The 21,151-nt window shown below is 36.3% G+C and overlaps 2 protein-coding genes and 1 pseudogene across 2 annotated transcripts; 2 read left to right on the top strand and 1 right to left on the bottom strand.

Moving 5' to 3' along the window:
- The first annotated feature begins 5,783 nt into the window (after positions 1 to 5,783).
- Positions 5,784 to 10,480, top strand: LOC104105936 (uncharacterized; annotated as a pseudogene).
- Positions 10,481 to 12,087: 1,607 nt separating this feature from the next.
- On the top strand, positions 12,088 to 16,476 carry LOC104105937 (pentatricopeptide repeat-containing protein At1g08610). The gene is made up of 2 exons (XM_009614371.4): positions 12,088 to 12,226; positions 13,986 to 16,476. The coding sequence occupies exon 2, from the start codon at positions 14,180 to 14,182 to the stop codon at positions 15,929 to 15,931; it is 1,752 nt and encodes a 583-aa protein (XP_009612666.2). The 5' UTR covers positions 12,088 to 12,226; positions 13,986 to 14,179; the 3' UTR covers positions 15,932 to 16,476.
- A 2,046-nt stretch (positions 16,477 to 18,522) lies between these two features.
- On the bottom strand, positions 18,523 to 20,907 carry LOC104105938 (pentatricopeptide repeat-containing protein At3g04760, chloroplastic). The gene has a single exon (XM_009614372.4). It carries the CDS (start codon positions 20,666 to 20,668, stop codon positions 18,908 to 18,910), a length of 1,761 nt encoding a protein of 586 aa, XP_009612667.1. The 5' UTR covers positions 20,669 to 20,907; the 3' UTR covers positions 18,523 to 18,907.
- Between the last annotated feature and the right edge of the window lie 244 nt (positions 20,908 to 21,151).

Raw genomic sequence — 21,151 nt, 5'->3', positions numbered from 1 at the left:
CTCCGGAGGGGCTCCTTCGGTCCAAGCGCTATAATCTGCACGGACAACTCACGTGCGATAATAATAAAGTATGTTGCAGGCGGGCAACCTCGATCCACACTCATCCTCACAAATCAGGCCCTCGGCCTCACTCAGTCATAAAGTATGCTGCAGGCGGGCAGCCCCGATCCACACTCATCCTCACAAATCAGGCCCTCCGGCATTTCAGTAAAACAGGGCATTCGGCCCAAAACATTTATATGCATCAAAATAGAGTCATAAAATTGAGTTATGTGGTAAACAAATATAAACATGATTGAGTATAGATTTTCAATCAAAAACAGTGAGAGGATGGTAAGAAACAGCCCCTAAGGGTCCAAACAGCATTGGCGCAAGGCCCAAACATGGCATTCAGCCCAATTTACAGAAATTCTTTCTAAAACATATAAGTATCAAATGGTTTCAACAAAGTATGCAACTTTACAGTGGCTACGGGACAGACCAAGTCACAAATCTGCAACAGTGCACGCCCACACGCCCGTCACCTAGCATGTGCGTCACTTCAAAATAATAGAATGATACGAAATCTGGGGTTTCATACCCTCAGGACTAGATTTACAATCGTTACTTACCTCAAACCGGCCAAATCTCTACCCCGCAATGCTCTTGCGTCTGGACTCTGCCTCCAAATGCTCCAAATCTATTCACAATCAGTATAATACCATCAATATACGCTAATGGAATGAATTCCATAAGAAAAGTTTCAAAATTAGACCAAAACCCGAAATTGGCTCAAAAATCGCCTGCGGGGCCCACATCTCGGAACCCAACAAAAGATACAAAATCTGAAATCCCATTTAACCACGAGTCTACCCATACCAATTTTACCAAAATCCGACCTTAACTCGACCCTCAAATCTACAAATCTAATTTCCAAATTTCTAAGTTCCAATCTTCGATTTACACTTCAAAATCATGTAATCTAGTCGGATTATTCGATGATAATTCAATATTATGGAGTAGAAATGATCACAAGGGATTTACCTCAAGTTTTCCTTGAAAATATATCAAAATCGCCTCTCCCCAAGCTCCAATTTGTCAAAAATGGTAAATGGGACGAAGTCCCTGTTTTTTTTATAATTCTGCCCAGACATCCTCGGTTCTGCCTCGATCTTGGCCTTCGATCGAGGTCCTCGATCCTGGTCCTCGATCCTGCCTTCGATCCTGCCTTCGATTATGACTTCGACCCGGCCTTCGACCGTGACCCTCGATCCTGGGCTCAATCATGCCTTCGATCGTGGCCCTCGACTCTGGGCTCGTTCATGGCTTCGATCGTGACCCTCGACCCTGAGCTCGATCTGGGCTCGATTTCTAGGCAGAAGCAATTTCCAACAGAAGGAAATTGCAGCAGCTGTTCTAGTTCAATTTTTGATCCGTTAACCATCCGAAACTCACTCGAGGCCCTCGGGACCTCAACCAAATATACCAATAAGTCCTATGACATAACAGAGGTATTTTAATTTTTCAGAATCAGATTCCGACCCCGATATCAAAAAGTCAACCCCCCGGTCAAACTTCTCAAAAATAAAACTTTCGGCATTTCAAGCCTAATTCCTATACGGACTCCCAAATAATATTTCGGACACGCTCTTAAGCCCAAAATCACCATACGGAGCTATTGGAATCATCAAAATTTAAATCCGAGGTCGTTTACATATAGGTCCATATCCGGTCCACTTTTCTAACTTAAAATTTTTAATTATGAGATTAAGTGTCTCATTTCACTCCGAGTTCCTTCCGGACTCGAACCAACTAACCCGATATAACATAATATTGATGAATAACACAAAAAGAAGTAGGAATGGGGAAAACAGGGTTATAACTCTCGAAACGACCGGCCGGATCGTTACACCCAGTCACCTTTCATGTGGACCGTTTACTATTATATGATTTTAATAGATGCATCTATTATATGATCACATGTGTATTTGTTATCAACTTGTAGTTTGGCTTTTGCAAGATTGATTGCTCAAATTATTAAAGCACAGTTTCAGAATATAAATTATGATAATTTATCTTGATAATACTGGTTTAAATCCAAGTTGGTTTAGCAGAAATTATATGCCTCCAATTATATCTAAACCATTGGTTATGAGAATAAAATTGCCAAAATAAAATTTGGTATGTGATGTATTATTTAATATACAACAGTACTTGTACGCATCTAGCCAAGTTATGATAAGTTCTCCCTATCACAATCAGTTCACGGTCAAGAACCAAATAATTTCCATCTAGAAATATGAATGTGCTATATGATTTAATTATTCCACCATAATGCACAAAGATGGATCCCCAATTAAGGCTAGGGATATGTGTTGGTGATCTCAACAATAGGGGGAGAAAATGGGAAGCTAAAAAAGTAATGCATGTAATGAATTATTATGAGTACATCGAGATCCTCATACGAGAAAATGTGAACTTGAGGTTCAAGTGATAATTCATTTGCAAAATATTACCAGACGTATTTGCTGACCCAAAGCTAAATGTCATATTCAGCTGCTAATGCTCCAAATAAAATAAAGTTCATAATGAATAAAGTCCATGGCATGCATAAAGCATAATAGACTAATCGGTTCCAAAGATAAAACTCCTTGAAGAATGAGAGGAGCAAATGTTCAAGATGGTCATAATAAGGAGGCAAGTGCTCTAGAAGAGCACCACGATATAACACTTCATAAGACCTCATGGGAGAGGCACAGGTACCTGAAAATATTAAGATAAAGAGATCTCAATAAGTTATGTCTTTATTGGGTAATAGTAGAACCGATATAAAATGATCGTCGACGATATTGTTAATATAATATAGCGCTCAATATTATTAATATTGACGAGGATTTTGAGCTCAAATCTGTCATGAAATTTGGACAGATAAATGATTGGCCAAATGAAAAATATGCAATAAAAATTGATTTCACCTGCAAAATATGAAGTTGGATGGATAGTCCCAACACCTGAAAGTATAAAGCCAGCGGAGGTATAAATGTGTTCTTGTGCGAAAAAAATAAAGGTCAAGTCGATAGATATAAAGACAACTTGTGTCACAAGAAGATTTGTAAATATCCTGGCATTGATTATATAGAGACATGTTCTCCTGTGGTAGATGTCGCCAATTCAGGTTTTAATCTGGCAATACAAGAAAAACGTGATATGCGTATAATGAAAATTATTGAAGGATTTAAATTGTTCTGAAGCATATTAAGATTTCCAAGAAATTTATTAAATAAAGCTTCAAAAATTCTTATACGGATTGAAACAATCAGGGCACATGTGGTATAATCGCCCGAGTGAGTACCTGTTGAAAGAATGGTACAAGAATGATTCAATTTGTCCTTGTGTCTTTATAAAAAGATCTGGATCTAAATTTGTTATAATCACCGTGTATGTTGATGATTTAAATATCATTGGAACTCCTAGGGAGCTTCTTAAAGCAGTGGACTATTTAAAGAAAAAATTTGAAATGAAAGATCTTGGAAAGACAAAATTTTATCTTGGTCTACAAATTGAGTATATGAAAGATGGAGTTTTTGTCCATCAATCAACATACACTAAAATGATTTTAAAGCGATTTTATATGGATAAAGCACATCCATTTCGACCTCATGAAAATAATGAAGAGCTTCTTGGTCCCGACGTACCATATCTTAGTGCAATTGGTGCACTAATGTATCTTTCTAGCATTACAAGGTCTGACATAACCTTTTCAGTTAATGTCTTAACAAGATATAACTCTGCTCCTACAAGGAGACATTAGAATGGAATCAAACACATATTGCAGTATCTAAAAGGGACTACCGATATGAGATTATTTTATGGCAATGATTGCAGTCCTGATCTTGTTGGTTATGCCGATGCTGGGTATTTATATGACCCATAAAAGGTTCGATCTCAAACGGGCTATGTGTTTACATATGGAGGCACTGCCATATCTTGGCGATCGACTAAGCAATCAATCGTGGCTATTTCATCTAATCATGCTGAGATAATTGCTATTCATGAAGCAAGTCGAGAATGTGTATGGTTGAGGTCTATAATACATCTTATTCGAGACAAATGTGGTTTGAAGTGTGACAAACTACCCACAATTTTGTATGAAGACAATGCAACATGCATAGCCCAGTTGAAGGGAGGATTCATAAAATGGGATATGACAAAGCACATTTCACCAAAGTTATTTTTCACACATGATCTTCAAAAGAATGGTGATATCAATGTGCAACAGATCCGTTCAAGTGATAATATGACTGATTTGTTCACCAAATCTCTACCGACGTCAACCTTTAAGAAATTAGTGTACAAGATTGGGATGCGAAGGCTCAAGGATGTGAATTGATGCTCTCATCAGGGGGAGTTAATATACATTGTACTCTTTTTTCCTTACAAGGTTTTGTCCCACTGGGTTTTCCTTGCAAGGTTTTTAATGAGGCAACCAAAAGGCGTATTTCTAAACATGTGTACTCTTTTTCCTTCACTAGGATTTTTTTGTCATAGGATTTTTTCCTAATAAGGTTTTAACGAGGCACATTATCTATGGACATCCAAGGGGAAGTGTTATAAGAAAAATCAAATTATGGTAGATGTCTACTTTTCCTCCATGATTTTCTCAAATGCTTAATGACATATTTCTATGCTTAATGACATATTCAATGACATATTTTTCTTCACTTTTCATGCCTATATAAAGGCCTTATAATAGATAGGAAAATATTGTTACTTTGAGTTATATTTTATAACAACCCCCAAATAATCCCTCTCCTCTGTTTTTCAAGTCCGAAACCAATATCAAGTACTCAACCACAACGAAAACTGCAGGTATGTTTGTGGCTTATTGCTTTCTTATACTTTCGGTGTTAGCTTCTCCACCCACCCACCCCCCGCACGTAGGTTCCTGGGTAGGGGTTGTCTTTTTCCTCTCTTTTTTCCACAAGCTTATGGTTTAGCATAGCATATGAGATACTACTGCTGAATTTTAGCCAAAAATTGTAATAAAAGCTGAACAAGTTTATGTTATTTAAGTAGTTAAGTGTTTCTTCGTTTAATAAGTATTAAGTTATTGGGTTTCTATAGCTGAGGGCTTTTTCCCAAAGTTCGTTTTGTTTTTTTAAATTTTTATGACGATGGTGTCCCATCCTTGAGCCGGTGGTGTATCGGAAACAACCTCTAACTTCACAAGGTAGGGGTAAGCCGGTAAGGTACGCGTACACATTAACCTCTCCAGACCCCGATTTGTTGTCGTTGTCGTCGTCGTTGTTGTGTCACGTCCAGCAGCTTGCACGAACCGCAGACTATTTCACTTTCATGTTAGTGAATTGGCTGCTTGATAAAATATAATATAATTAATTAAAAATATTAGGTGATTTTTTCTGATATGTCTAGCCGAGTCAGATGCGGGCAAGCTGGCTTGAACATCACTGGCATTAAAAAGAAAAAAGATAAATTGGTTAGTATTGGTTCACTAAAGTAAAATTAGGAAAAACAACAACAACAAACCCAATTTAATCCCATACATGGGGTTTGGTCTGGGGAGGGGAAGGTAGTGCATACGCAACGTTACCCCTATCCTATAAAGGCATAGAGGCTTTTTCCGATACACCCTCGCAAAAATTCGAAAAAACATTGGGTTTTATTCCATCAATCAAAGATTTGGTTAAGGATGTAAGTTATACTAAACAAGACATTATAACAAGTACTGTCCAAAAAATATTTGTATCAACAAAATGGAGAATCGTGGGAGAATTCGTCATATTTTTTTAAAACTTTAATGAATATGAAGGCTGAATTGGCGTTACCACACACACACACACACACACACACAAAAAATCCCTAATTCACCAGAGTTGCAATGTCGACGGTGCCTTCAACGTCGGCGGGAGCTACTTCAACGTCGTCACAGTACACTTACTCAAACGGCACATACTTTCCGACACCGTTTCATCTCCAACAACAACCTCCTCCTCAGCCCTACATAGGCGCTGCTCTCCGCCCGTTCGACTTCCCCGTCCTTCTGTCTATCCTGCTCCTGCTCCTATTCCCGGGTTTACACTTTGCCTCGGTTTCAATAAGTAAGCATTTCAAATCCTCATCAAATATTAATTGCAAAAAGAAAAGGAAAGAAAAATGGAAAAATAATAAGCTTTTATATAAAAACTTCGTCTTTGTATGTTTTAACGATGGTGGAAGTTGCAATTGAGTGTCAATCCTTACATTTTGATTTAGTTAGAGTCACTCCACCTTTGAACCAAAAAAAGTTAGTCACTCCACATCACACAAGGTAGGGGTAAGGTTGCGTATTCCCTACCCTCCCTAGACTCCACTTGTGGAATCATACCGGGTATGTTATTGTTGTTGTTTGTTAGAGTCACGCCAATGTTAATAGAAAGTTTAATTGTTGTTAATACTCCCTCATCCATTGTAGGTGGTGTTGTTTGACTGCTGACGAAGTTTAAGAGAAAGAATAAAACTTTTAAAACTAGTGATCTAAAACAAGTCATAGACATTTTTGTACCTATAAATCATCTCATTAAGAGTATAATGAGAAAGTAAAACTTAAATTAATTTCCAGATATAGAAAGGTGTCTTCTTCTTTGACAGACTATAATACATCATCTCATTGAAAGTGAAATGTGAAGTTAAACTTAATTTGTCTCTAAATATAGGAAAATATCATTCTTTTTTGGACATACTAAAAAAGAAAGTGCATCACCAAGCCATAAATGTTTGTGTGGCTAAAACATTATCTCGTTTAAGGTAAAAAATGAGAAGTTTAAAGTTGAGAGTATATATTTGTGTGTAATGCTTGTTGAGAGTATATATTTGTGTGTATATGTTCATGATAAAATATCATGACGGCCAATTATAAGCTTGTTAGTTTCCTTTTAGGAGGATAAAAGAAGAAAACCTTCATAGAAGTATTTGTACCGGGCCTTTATACATATGTAGCTTTGTCATGTTAAGCCAACGAGCTTATTCTGAGAAAAAGAAGGTATATTACTATATTTGTCATGTTTGTAATGTACGTAATTCTTACGGACAGGCTCAGATGCGAATCACACCTGAAGCACTTGAAAACTTGAAAGCTGCACTTGCGAGCAGCGAAATGGAGCACAAAGCTGAGGCCAAGAAGAAAGCTGTACCTCGTAAGGCAGCAGGACAAAGTTGGGAAGATCCTACTTTGGCAGAGTGGCAAGAGAGTAAGCCTAATTTCCTTTTTTTTTCCTTGACTGGTTGTGCCTCATGTTATTCAAATCTGTTTATTTATTCATCTGGTTTTTTGTGGGGGTTACGCTGGTTCTCTTTAATAATTTTAGGCATCAATTGAACTGGATAGTACCTTGTGCTGAAGGGTTTTGGCATTGTGAGTTTGGTTCAAAGCGACCCAAAAATTTTACAGTCTGGAATTTTGGGCAGAAGTCAAAGACTTCAGATCTGTTAGCCTAGTGTAAAGTGCTTAAAATTATTGCAAAACTCTAACAGAAAGGTTTAAGTAAATCTTAGGCTATGATTTCAGGCAATGGGAATGCCTTCATTTGAGGGAGACAGACGCAACGATGATAGCTAGTGATTGTCTTGATGCTAGAATAGAGGGGATTGAAGCAGGCCTAATATTTGTTGCATTATAAAGCAATTTGGGAGTGTATTTAGAGAAAAGAATGTGCAGGAGACAAACCTGCAAAGTAATCCTTTTGTTATGGATGTTTGCACCTGTTTTCCCATGGTTTCTTGTGCATTTTGCTGTTAGATTTGGTGCAAATCCTAGTATAGTGGAATAACTAAGTTGGATGGTGTCACAGATGATTATTGTCTATTCTGTGGTAATCTTGGGAATGAGGTGAATGATGATGTCCTATCAAAAACCTTTTCAAGGTTTCCAACCTTTAACACGGCTAAGGTATGTTCTGTTAGATCGTTTATGTTTTCCAATAATTTTACATTTTTATGTTTTTGATTGTATACATGAGCACTAGTATTTCTGGTCATGAAGGGAGCGATTTTTGTCACCTAGAAGTTTAAATTTTTTCTGTCTTTTTGATGTCATATTTCTGCATCCTGAATATTCATGAATCTTCAGAAATCTAAATTTCCTTCTAAATGCATCAACATCTATTCATAGTTTGGGTACATAGATAGTGGTATGCAACTATGCATGCATCTAGTTTTGAGAGAGACTTCTCTTCACTTTTTACTGCTTTAAAATTGGAGTTCAGTAACTTTCAAAAATTGAAAATAAAGAGAACATATTAGTATCATTGTGGGATCACAAATTGTAATCCTCAGGTTGTATGTTTGGGTCCGTATGTGTGTTTCTTTTCCCTTTTCTTTTTGGTGGGGTCCATTGCAGACATGCATGTTAACTTAGTTCTGCACGTGCACCTGTTTGTATTTGCGTAAACAGAAGAACACAAGCCAATAAAAAGGGTGATGATATGAGATATTGCCATTTTTTTGGATGTCAAAAGCAGTGAGCATCTAATTGAGGAGATACTAGATTGGTGGCATCTAATTGAGTAGATATTAGTGGTGGTGATACCTTACCTCGTCCTTTGACATAGTCTAATTGAGGAGATTCTACATTGGTGGCATCTAATTGAGAAGATAGGAGTGGTGGCGATACACAGTCTAATTGTAATTTGTTTATTGCCCAAAAGTGCAGTAGTTATGTGTTATAAAGAAGTGTAGCATCCATCGTGCTGATGTTATTACTAACTTCATTCTTTCTGCGTTGACCTGAAATAATGAATAGGAATAAAAAGTATCTTATTGCCTCGCTCTCTCCAAACTTTATTGTATAATTGTATGTTGTAGCTTATAAGGTTCAGTAACCAAGGGTTTCTATAATGCATGTTGACAGGTTGTGAGAGACAAGCGGACTGGTAAGACCCAGGGATATGGATTTGTGAGTTTTTCCAACCCATTAGACCTTGCCGCAGCATTTAAAGAAATGAATGGTAAGTTATCTGTTAAATCGATATTTGAATGTGTAATCTCTTATCGTGCTTGTGGGAACCAGCATAAAATATATTAAGTGATGACACAACTTGATAAAGTGGGTCTGTCACAGTTAGATAATCAGCTTTTACCTTCTTGAAGACCATCACTCATAAATGGTATGGATGGTAGTCTTTAGCTGGATCTAATATTTTCCTTGATATACCGTTTGGTTGATGCCATGTATGGGTTTCTTTGGTCCCCGCTTCTTTGATGTCTTTACATCAAATGTTTAGCGTTGATAGAAAGAGTGCACTCTATTATGCCCCTGGTTTTTGTATTTGAATGTGTACTCCCCTACCCTGTTTTCTCTATACGAAAAAGAAGGAATAGTGAAGGAAACAAGTAACAGTACTCTACTGGAAACAACATTTAGGACTGCTTTTTGAAGTCAGTGTAGGAAAAGAAAAAATCAGTAAGGAAAAGGACAACATTAACCAAACTTGTATGAGAGAATATCAGCAGTCTGGTTTTTTTTTGGGGTTTGCAAAGTGAGGAGTACATGAAATGTCTATAAGTGGCAGTTGTTTTGGTTATTGAACTGGTAATGATAATATTATACCAAGATGCCTAATGAGGTGGTATTTCATGTTGATTTCAGGGAAGTATGTCGGAAACCGGCCGATTATACTTCTCAAGAGTAAGTGGCAAGAGAGGATTGACTACGAAGCTCTGGAAAGTTCAAAGGTGAGGATTTTTGCATGGTGATTGGCCTACTTATATGATATTACATCTTGATACTTGGCATTAACTGACTTCTAATTATCAAAAATAGCATTAACTGACTACTATTTGAAGGGGAGCCTTGGCGTAACTAGTAAAGTTGCTGCCATGTGATCAGGAGGTCACAGGTTCGAGCCGTGGAAACAACCTCTTGCAGAAATACAGAGTAAGGCTGCGTACAATAGACCCTTGTGGTTCGGCCTTTCCCCGGACCCTGCGCATAGCGGGAGCTTAGTGCACCGGGCTGTCCTTTTTAGCATTAACTAACTACTTGTTTTGGATGTTGGATCTTGTGGCAGAACCGATCGCATAAGAAACCAAAGCTAGTAAAGAAGAGTGTATTGCACTAGTGAGGACCAACCATGATAATGGCTCAAGCAGCAAGATACTTGAGATTTATTTTAAATGTGTCCTAAAATCAATTTCTTCACCATTGTCACTGTCTGGAAAAGCAGGGACAAATGACAGTCCCGTGATACAGAAATACTATTTCAACCTCTGCAATTTGTTATTCACAATGCTATATCTGTCAGTTGCTGGTTAATGTATTTCTTTCCTCTTTTTAAGAGCACTAGAAGAGTTCTGGATGTGGATTCTTTTCAATGATAAATTTGTGGAAGGAGAAACTAGTGGCGGTTTAGAAACTTTGGTTCGTTCACAAGATATTTGCAGTTTTGTACTTTCATTACTGACGATGACTAAGTTTTAATCTTAGTTGGTGGTTCCTTTACTTCCATTTTGTTATGTTATTTGTTAAATTTGCGTAGATTTTGAAAGTTTGCAGGCATTTTAAGACAACTTTCGTCCATGTAATTGTAGGTTACTTCATTATCGTTTGTGTTGAACAAGAGTTGAACCTTTTCAGAATTTATCTACTTGCACTTATGTCTAATATATATGATCATCTTTAATCTTTTATGGTTAGACTTAATATCACCATTAGCTTTCTATGAACTCATCTAGTGTACATTCACTTGTATACGACGTTATCGGTTTCACAATCGTTATATTGAACGTACATTTTTATTTGATTTGCTCTTTATACCGAATAAGCCATATTTTTCCAATGTTAAACTGGAAAGAAGTACTCATAATAAGAGTTGTTGAAATTAAATTTGGGGCTAAATTCTCTAAATATAATTTACACAACAAATGAAAAACTTTAAAATTTCATGAAGAAGAAATACATAAAGCTTAAAAATTCACGAAGGGAAACTTGAAAAGGCAATATTTTTGTTCTAAGTCGTGAAAGAACCACTAATAGGCTGTTTATGTTATTATCTATTGGGGTGCAGTCCTTTTTTTGGACCTGAATATGGAATGCTTTGTGCACTTTTCTCAAATCTCAATCACCTAGGCACCTAGTAGTGCAAAGACCTACGAGAGATTGTTAATCATTTGCGGACCAAAAGGTTAACGGAGAGTATTTCTGAGCCATTTTCAATACGTTAGAGGTATTGTTGGCCCTTCTGTTAGATATAAGTGTAAGTCTGAGCCCAAAAACACACGTTAAGGGCATTTGCGGACCAGAAGGTTAACGGAGGATATTTTTGAGCCATTTTCAATACGTTAGGGGCATTTTTGACTATTTTCCTTAAAAAGAATGATTCTTATAGCATGTAAATTAAATAAAGTATATTCCATATTTAAGCATTTTGATGAATTACTTCTGAGTTCTCAAGCATGGAAACTTACTGATGCTATAGAAAATAGATATTATTCTTATTCTTGAACACATTTTTAAAGTTATATTATCAAAATCATTTTACATAGACTTCCCTTGTATTTAAAGTACTATTTTTTTTAGTGTTTAAATATGAGGTGAGAAAAGTCAAAAAAGAAAATATGAGGTGAAAGAATTTAATCCTCTTTAGAATGCCATCATTTACCAATGTAAGTTTTATAGTTAAAAGTAAAGAAAAAATATATTCCCTTCGTCTCAAATTATCTGTCGTTATTTCTAAAAATAATTATCTCAAATTATTTATCATTTTAGAAGTTCAAGATAAAATTAATTATATTACCCTTAATAATAAGTGTGTTTGAAGATGGAGATAATACTTAAATATGGTAAATATTCAATGAAAAAGGATTATATCTTAAGACATAAATAAGGTAAAACAGTCCAAAACTCCTCCTAATTAATATTTTATTAAGGGATATAAAAGAGAAACACGACAAATATTTTGATACGAGTGGAGTAATTTTTACTCATTTCTTTCATGTCCTTCAAGCTTATTTACTTTTTACTTTTTACCTTTTAGGTACCAAAGTTCTTATTGAGTCGGAAAGAGGAGTCAATGTGCAAATTTCTACAAACTTCAACCCTAGTTATTAACGTCCCACTATCCTACTTTATAACTAACCTCGTTAATCCTTAGTATATTCATAGTTTGGCCCCCAAAATAATCCCTCTCCTCTGTTTTTCAAGTCCGAAACCAATTCCAAATACTCAACCACAACTCCACAAGAAACACTGCAGGTACAAACATGGCTTATTGCTTTCCTATACTTTCACTTTGTTGGTTTTCCAATTTCTTTCTCATTTTTTTTGTACACAAGCTTGTGGTTTAGCATATCAGATATTACTTATTGAACTGTTAGCCAAAAATTGTAATAAAAGCTGAACAAGTTATGTAACTTAAGTAGTTAAGTGTTTTTTGTTTGATATTAAGTTCTTGGGTTTCTAGAGCTGTTGGGTTTTCCCCAAAAATTAGTTTTTTCCCGACCAGCTTGGCTTAAAGCTCAAAATTCAGTTACTCTTAGGGGTCGTTTGGTTTGAAGACAAGTTATGCTGGGATTAGTTATACTGATATTATTTCTCGTTGACTGTTTGGTATGTTGTATTAATCCTGGAATTGTCAATTTTATTGCTTTATCCTTTAATAACTTACCCTAGGGTTAGTATTCCATCCTCTGGCAGGTATAAGTTATCCCATTACTATTTTTAATCCTGAGATAACTTATCCCGGGATTAGTAACCAAACAAGAGATAAGACAGTACTAAATTTTTGTCCCGGGATTATTTTTGCTTATTCATCATACCAAACGATCTCTTAGCGAATTGGTTGTTGGATAAAATAGTGTAGTCAATTAAATTGGTGAGCATTGGTTCACTAAAGGAATGTTAGAAATACATTTGGTTTTATTGAAACAATGAAAGATTTGGCTAAGGATGAAAGTTATACTAATAAACAAGACATTATACTAACTATTGTCCAAATAATATTCGTATCACTCAAAATGGAGAATCGTGGGAGAATTCGTCTTTTAACCATAAAGATTTTATGCTATTATTATTGAGTTCCGGGGTCTATCGGAAACAACCTCTCTACCTTCGTAAGATAGGGGTAAGGTCTGAGTACACTCTACCCTCCCCAGATCCCACTTTATGGGATTACACTAGGTTTGTTGTTGTTGTTCCCTTGTGTAGTTTATATACAGTAGTAATGCAAGATTTGCTTACTTTAGTGCAAGGTATATGAGGTCTAGTTGACTAGTTCTTCATTTTTGTTTAATGAAGCCAATAAAGTGGGCTGAATTGACTTGTTTTTTGGAAGTCAAAAGCACTTTTTGATTGCGTGGAAAATGTACATAGGAAAGTAAAATAAATAATTAGATTAAATGTGTGATTTAGTTGCCTTTATCTGTTCCCATTGAGCAAATGTTTTTGTGAGATATGTTACTGTATCGTGTTTAGAACGAGATGGCCTTGAATAGAGCGGAGTGGTTAAATATGTGATTCGATTGCCTTGGTGTTATGTAAGCAAATGTTTCTGTGACTAAAGGAACTATTTTGCATTTTGAATGCAATGGCCTCAAATAAAGCTGAATGGTTAAAGAGGATTTGTATCACAGGCTCTAACTAGTTTGGAATTGACATGGATTGTTTGAGTGATGTTACTATATTGCATTTGGACTTCCTTAAGAGTGCTGGTGGAAGTTTCTTACTGAGTTCCTTAGTTGATACTCATTTAATTACTGTTCTTGTCAAGTGTTTTGACTTTTGAGTCGAGTCAAATGATATGGAGTTTTTTTTTCTTTGATGATCATTTTCAGATATAAGATTTATATATTGTTGGAATGTTTTCCCTGATAAAAGGTGTTGACGATTAATGTTGTCAAGTTTCAACCTCCTCCATCAAAAAATTGCCTTGCTTTTGCTGCTGTTCTCTGTTAATGGTTTATATTCAGTAGACGTTTTGTCCTCTTACATCTCCCGCCCACCTTACCTTTTTCAGTTGACAAGACTGCGATCAGTGGTTCATCTCTTTTTTCAAGTTTGTCTAAGGTTGCACCTCACCTTGAAGACTTCAAGTTTCGCCGCACATATGCCGCTACAATCCTGCGTACTTCCAATTTGCAGGAAGAACACAGTTGTTTCTGAAGAAATGCTCTTTCTCTCTTGAATGTTGGTGTTATCGTGAAGAAGGCAATGTCTTATACACTAGTCCCAAAACTGATGATTGAAGCTCCTGCCCTGCACATACAGAACTCAAGCTCCAGCCAAATAGACCTCCAAACTGGGAGCAATCTGTCCTTGCTAATAAAAACTCCAGATATTCTGTTAAGACATTCATTTAGCAGTAACTTTAGTTGTCAATCTTCTCCACAGTGGCGTGGAGTTCCTGGTTCAGGAAAAACTGGTTCGATTTTATTCTGTAGAAGCAAGCAGGGAACTGTCTGCCTTGATAGAGTTAAAGAGGGTAATGCTGGGAGCTTAGATAGAATTGTTGAGAAGAGATCAAATGAGCAACATTTAAAGAAACTTTCTAGTTCCTTAAGGTTGACTTTAGATGGACCGTTGGTTGAAAATGACGAGACAACTAACAACAAAGTTCTTAAAAGTTTTTGCAGTCATGGAAAGTTGCTTGAAGCATCAAAATTAGTTGACCTGATGACTCGTCGAAACCAAATTCCAGACTGCCCTTCCTGCATAAACTTGATCAGGGGCCTCGTCAATGCTGGGCAGACGGGCAAAGCAGCAAATGTTCTAGAAATCATGGTTATGTCTGGTGGGACTCCAGATATTATCACATACAATATGTTAGTCAGTGGTCTCTGTAGAAAAGGGCTTTTGAATTCTGCCATTGGTTTCTTGGACTATATGAGCTTTAGCGGTTGCCCTCCCGATGTTATCACTTATAATACTATACTGCGTGCTATGTTTGACTGTAGTAAATATGATCAAGCCATTCAGTTTTGGAAGGATCGGTTAAGAAAAGGATGTCCTCCTTATTCGATCACCAGTACAATTCTGGTTGAATTAGTCTGCAAACATTGTGGTGTTATACGTGCTATTGAGGTAATGGAGGATTTGGCAGTTGAGGGATGTTCTCCAGATCTTGTGACCTTTAATTCCATGGTAAATTTTGCTTCTAAGCAAGGGAAGTTTGAAGATTCGGCTTTACTGATCTATAACCTTCTGTCACATGGCCTTGAGCCCAATGATGTGACGTACAATACTCTTCTCCATTCCCTTTCTACCTATGGATGTTGGACCGAGGTAGATGAGATTCTTTCCGTCATGAATGAAACTTCACATCCTCCTAGTGTTGTGACATACAATATTTTAATCAATGGTTTCTGCAAGCATGGGCTTCTGGATCGTGCAATTGATTCTTTTACTCAGATGGTCTCCCAAAACTGTTCACCCGACATAATAACCTATAATACACTTCTACGTGCTCTTTGTAAGGAGGCAATGGTGGACGAGGCCGTCCAAATTCTTCACTGTTTAGGTGATAGCAGTTGTTCTCCTAGTATAATCACTTACAACATAGTCATTGATGGCCTTGCAAAGAATGATTTTATGGAGAAAGCGATGGAATTATACCATCGGATGGAAAAGGATGGCATTTGTCCTGATGATGTTACATATAGATGTCTAATTTGGGGTTTCTGTCGAGCAGATCTTATCGAAGAAGCTGTAGAATTACTAAAAGAGATGGGTAATAGCAGACGCAGGGTCAGAGATAATTGTTACAGATTTATTATTCACAGGTTATGTCAAAACAGTAAACTGGACTCTGCAATACAAGTGTTGAAAATGATGATATCAAGTCGGCACAAGGTTAATTCATCCGTCTTTTCCACTATAGTTGCAGGAATAGCTGGTGCAGGTATGAATGAAGCAGCTATGGAATTGCGGGAAAAGTTGACAGAATGGAAAATTCTCAAGGAATAGAGATATTCAGATTAGACATGAGTATCCTCAGCTCGATCATTGTAATTGGAGGGCATAGCTGGTGCAGATATGAACAAAGCAGCAGCTCAGAATCGCAGAAAAAGTTGAGGGAATGAGAAATCTCGAGGAATAGAGGTTCTCGGATTGGACAGACACTATCCTTATCTCAGCTCTTTACATCATATGACGTATCACCTCAGCGCAAATGGAAATGTACTTTTTTAGTAGGTTTCTTTCCATTTCCTTAATCTGTTCTAATTTGTGCTCGGTAAAATTTTGACCCTGTCGCGAACCTGCTTGACAGAGTTTTGGCTAGTATCTGTAATCTAGTTCCTATGGCGACTTCTTTAATTGCGGCATAATCCTCTCTATACAGAAAAGGCTGTAGCTGTGGTTCAGTGCATACAAGGCCTATTTTATCAGGTGCCATGAGTATATCTTGGTGACCATAGGTTATAGTACAATGCTCTTATGGAATTTCTGAATAATGTTGTTATTGTAAGGATTTATATTCTTCTAACATCTTAGATTCCAAAGTTTTTATATAGCTTTTCTAGCTGTCTGTATTTCCATCATCACTACCCATATTGAGTTCATATACCCTAAGTTGCTTTGACAGGTCAGTTTAGGTGTCGCATCCGTTTCGATACGATACTAGTATGTGTGTGGGTACGGGATCCGTACTGGATATGGTCAAATAATTTTGAGTACTTTGACCACGCCGGACGTAAAAATTCGAGACGAGATATAAATTGATTCTCGAAATCAGAACCAAAACTAGGGTAATTTTAAAGAAAATAGCATACCTTATCTAGTAAATCAAACCTCTACATATCTACAACTTGAAAATAAATAAAAAAATCAGACTTTACCAGTTATACGTAAGTATTTCACAAAAAAATTCATAATTTAGAGATATTTTTAGATTTTTATTTTTTTGAATTATTTTTAGCCGGCTCCCTGCATTCGTATCCGTACTAGGATCTGTATTCCAAATCTTAGAATTTACATCTCAAAGGATTCGACCTCTAAATCTGCAACCGTATCGGATACTCGCACTCATGTTCGAGCAACTTAGCATATATCTGAGCTTTTTTTCCTTTTTCATGTATTATTGATGCTAGGACCTTTACAAGAATGTCACTCACCATGCCTTTATCCAGCCAACTTCGTTTCACACAATCCACAAGAAGCCTGCCATAGTTTATTTGACTGTTGGAAAAGAGACAATGTAATAATCGAAATTATATTCTATTTATTCCATTTTATATGGAATTCTTTCCTTTTAATTAGTTTCTCATATTTTCATATTATTCTTATGCTTTCCTTACTGTCATAACTTGTTCAACTATATAGTCCAAGGAAGAAAAAAAATTATGTTATGACTAGTGTGTAGCATAGCATTTGAGTGCGCAGAAACTGCAATTGCAAACCTTTAGGCCGCATAGAATAGACTGGTTACGGTCAACGGCGAAATTAGAAATTTGTCCAAGGGTATTCATACTTGAAAAAAGTGAAAAATAATTTCTGACAAAGATTGTTCAATGTATGCTACATACCTCTAAAATCTAATATTTTACTTATATATGCAGTGCAATTTTTCAATGAAGGATGTTCAATTATGTAGCTTCGCCCCTGGTTACGGGTTCAATCGAATCTAGTAATTTTCGTTCAAACTTAATATTTATCTTAAAAAAATTATTAAATATGTACGAACCTATTAATTTAGAATTCAATAACTTAGATACAGTAGAATCTCGAACCCAATACGGGTTGATGGCTTAGGGTTGCCTTCTGAAATTACACATAAGACATTTTTCATAAGAAGCACAATAGGCAACATCAAGGACAAATGAGTAATTCACCATGCTCACCTTTTACCGTTATGCCATGTGTAGTTATAAATGAGAGGGGCTTTTGGTCAAATTGCTGAAAGGTACCAACAAAACAACAACAACAATAACAATAAAAAAAACTGAGTTTGATCTCATAAATTAGATCTGGGAAGGGTAGTGTGTACGCAAACCTTACCCTTAGCTCATAGAGATAGAAATATTGTTTCCGATAGACCTTCGGCTCAAGAAACAATTAAAATAAAGCACCAAGTAACAAAGAATATTAGCAACAATGTAACATAGGAACGTGTGCGAATGTCGCAACCCGCGTACTAAAGAACTGAAAGGTACCACTATTGACGAAAGTAGCGGTGCTGAAATTACTTAACAGTACATCGCATTATTTTTGTACGAGGTACTTTAATTTTTTCTTTTTCCTGAATTAATTAAGCCATAGAAAAGCAAAAACTCAAAAAAGAACATTCTTAGAATGAAACCATTAGTCCTAAAGAAGACATAGAATGATACAATTTGCTTGCCTTTTTAATATGTTGAGGAGACATTGATATGTTCAATCAATTAACGGTTTATTTTTTGGGAAAATGACATTGTATAGCCACTCTCAAATAATAGCCAAAAAAGTATATATATATATATATACACACACACATTTTATATGTTATATACAAAAATTATATAAATTTTATACACTTTTTCAGCTACCAAATATAAATAGTTTCTAGCGCGGGCTAAAAATGAAAAAAACACCAGATTTGGCCATATATAAGAGAGGTTTTTTCCTCTTTTGGACTGCAAAAATACAGCAAATGAATACAAAGTTGTTAGTCTAAGGAATAGTATGTAAAAACTGCATATAGAAAAGCCTGAAATCTTTTATTACTGTCAATGATGTACAAGTATTGAACATTGCTCGGACTGTACAGTAAGGGTAACCCGATGCATTAAGCTCCCGCTGTGTGTGGGGTCCGGGGAAGGCCCGGATACGCAGTCTTACCTTACATTTCTGCAAGAGCCTGTTTTCACGGTTCGAACTCGTGACCTCCTAGTCACATGACATCAACTTTAACTTTAACAATTACGTCAAGGTTTCCTTTCCAGTATTGAACGTTAATTCAAGAAACTACTTCCTGGTTTCTGAGACAGTACTATCTTTATAAACATCAGATATAGGAAACGTTTTTCTCAAACGTTGAAGTGATTCTTTTGATATAGCATTCTTCTGATAAAGAGAGTTAGCCACCTCCATTGCTTGAACTCTCCATCCTGAAAAACCAATACCTTCAATTAACAGAATGTAAGTCGTTTCATTTGGCCGACGCCCCTTTTCTACCATTTCTCTTAGCACTTCAATCGCCTCGTCAATTCTATGAGCTTTGCACAATCCAAGAAGCAGAATGTTATAAGTGATAACAGTAGGTGGAAAACCATTCCCTTCCATATCTACTAACAAGTCAAGCGCCTCGTTCACTAATCCGTCTCTACATAAACACGAGATAAGTGAATTATATGTAATCTCATCAGGATCAATCCCTTTTTCTATCATCTCCGGAACCAATATCAACGCCCTAGCTCTCTCTCCGTTATTCCATAACGCGCTCATCATTGTATTATAAGTACTCACATCAGGTGGACAGCCTATTTCCGCGAGCTTCTCAAATACTTCCATTGCTTCATCAGCTTTCCCTTTCTTACACATTGTAGAAAGTATAGTGTTGTAGTTCACTATATCAGGCAAGCAACCATTCGAAATCATATAGTCGAGGAACTTAATAGCCAAATCTAATCTCCCTCCTTTGCAAAATGCAGAGATCAATGGATCATAAGTGAAAGTATCGGGTGTTAATCCCTTATCCATCATTATCTTCAACAAGTTGATCGCCTCGTCTAATTTCCCATCTCTACACAAAGAACTCATCAAAATGCTATAAGTAACCACATTTGGTTCACACCCTGCAGAAAACATCTCGTTCACTAGCTTCTCTCCATCGCTCCATTTCCCTTTATGCAATAACGCCCTTAACAATATATTATAAGAAATCACATCCGGTTTGCAACCCTTAGATGGCAAACTCCTAACAAACTCATAAGCTTGATCCGTCATCTTTTCTCTACACATTCCCCTTATAATTGCATTATAAGTATACATATCGGGTTGAAGCCCTGTCGATAACATCTCATCGAGAAGCTTCATTGCTTCATGAATTCCGCCTTCAAGAATTGTTGCCTCTATCAAGATTGTATATGTAATAACCGTAGGCTTACAGTTTTTTTCTTCTTTTAACTGATCCAACAATTTCAATGCTAACCCTAATTTCCCCCGATCACAAAGACTTCCAATCAAGATATTATAAGTAACAGCATCCGGAGGAAATCCGTGGGATTTCATCCGATTCAACACCTTATTTGCCTCTACAATTTTATTCATTTTGCAAAATCCACTAATAAGAGCATTATATGCAAATACATCAGGTTCCCCAAATTGCTCTAAAATCTGCATAACTTTTAATGCTTTGTCCGTATTTTTCGAGTTGCAGAATCCCTTAATAAGCTTAGTGCAAAGAATAACATCTGGTTTATAACCATTATTCTTCACCTTGCAATCAAGAAGATACAACGTTTCATCATACTTGCCTACTTTACAAGACCAATTTAGCACTTTCAAAAAATTGGTTGCTCTCAAATCATTGGATTGTTGTACATAGGAATGTCTATTTTCAGTAGAAACTTTAACCCTTTGGTTATTTCTAGGCTTTACTTTACTGGATTCATGTCTACTACATCTAACAATAGAATTGTGCTTTTGAGATTGAGATGTTGGCTTTAGGTTATTGGAGAAAAAGGGGCAATAAGGAAAAATCTCAGCTGAAATAATTCTAGTCATTTGGTTAGTATTAGGTAGTTAGTTCAAATCTTATGCTCTATAGGTGTGCGTTCAATTCTCACTGTCCTTATTTTCGTTCGTGATCTCTCAGTTATAATATAGAAATCATCTTGAATTTAATTAAAAAGAGAAAGATGTACCTGTTATTCTTGTTTGTAGACTGAGAAAATGAGCATAAGCCATGAAAATATGAAGGTATGGTATGGAAAATATTAGCAGTTGAAGTTGAGGGGTTGGTACTATTTTTGTATAAATCTAGTTATAGATTCTTATTGGATAACATAGTGAGTTTAGATAAGGCCACGTAACTGGTTCACCCATTGGATAAACCGGGTCGGTCTAGTTTGTGGCTTTGGACTTTTTGAAGTTCACTATAAGCCATAAGGTCCAGTTCTTGAATAAACTTTTTTTTAAAATTTATTGAGCCACATATTCTTTTCTAAGGAATTTTCATAAAACATCACAGTTTAGAGCCTAATTATT

This window comes from Nicotiana tomentosiformis, chromosome 4 (assembly GCF_000390325.3).
Source record: "Nicotiana tomentosiformis chromosome 4, ASM39032v3, whole genome shotgun sequence".
Classification (NCBI taxonomy): domain Eukaryota; kingdom Viridiplantae; phylum Streptophyta; class Magnoliopsida; order Solanales; family Solanaceae; genus Nicotiana; species Nicotiana tomentosiformis.
The sequence above is the reverse complement of the archived record's forward strand: the minus strand, read 5'-3'. Positions and strand labels throughout refer to the sequence as shown.

Bases quoted from the DNA above. Each gene is read 5' to 3' on its own strand.
- LOC104105937 (XM_009614371.4), top strand. From the start codon at position 14,180: ATGTCTTATACACTAGTCCCAAAACTGATGATTGAAGCTCCTGCCCTG.
- LOC104105938 (XM_009614372.4), bottom strand. From the start codon at position 20,668: ATGACTAGAATTATTTCAGCTGAGATTTTTCCTTATTGCCCCTTTTTC.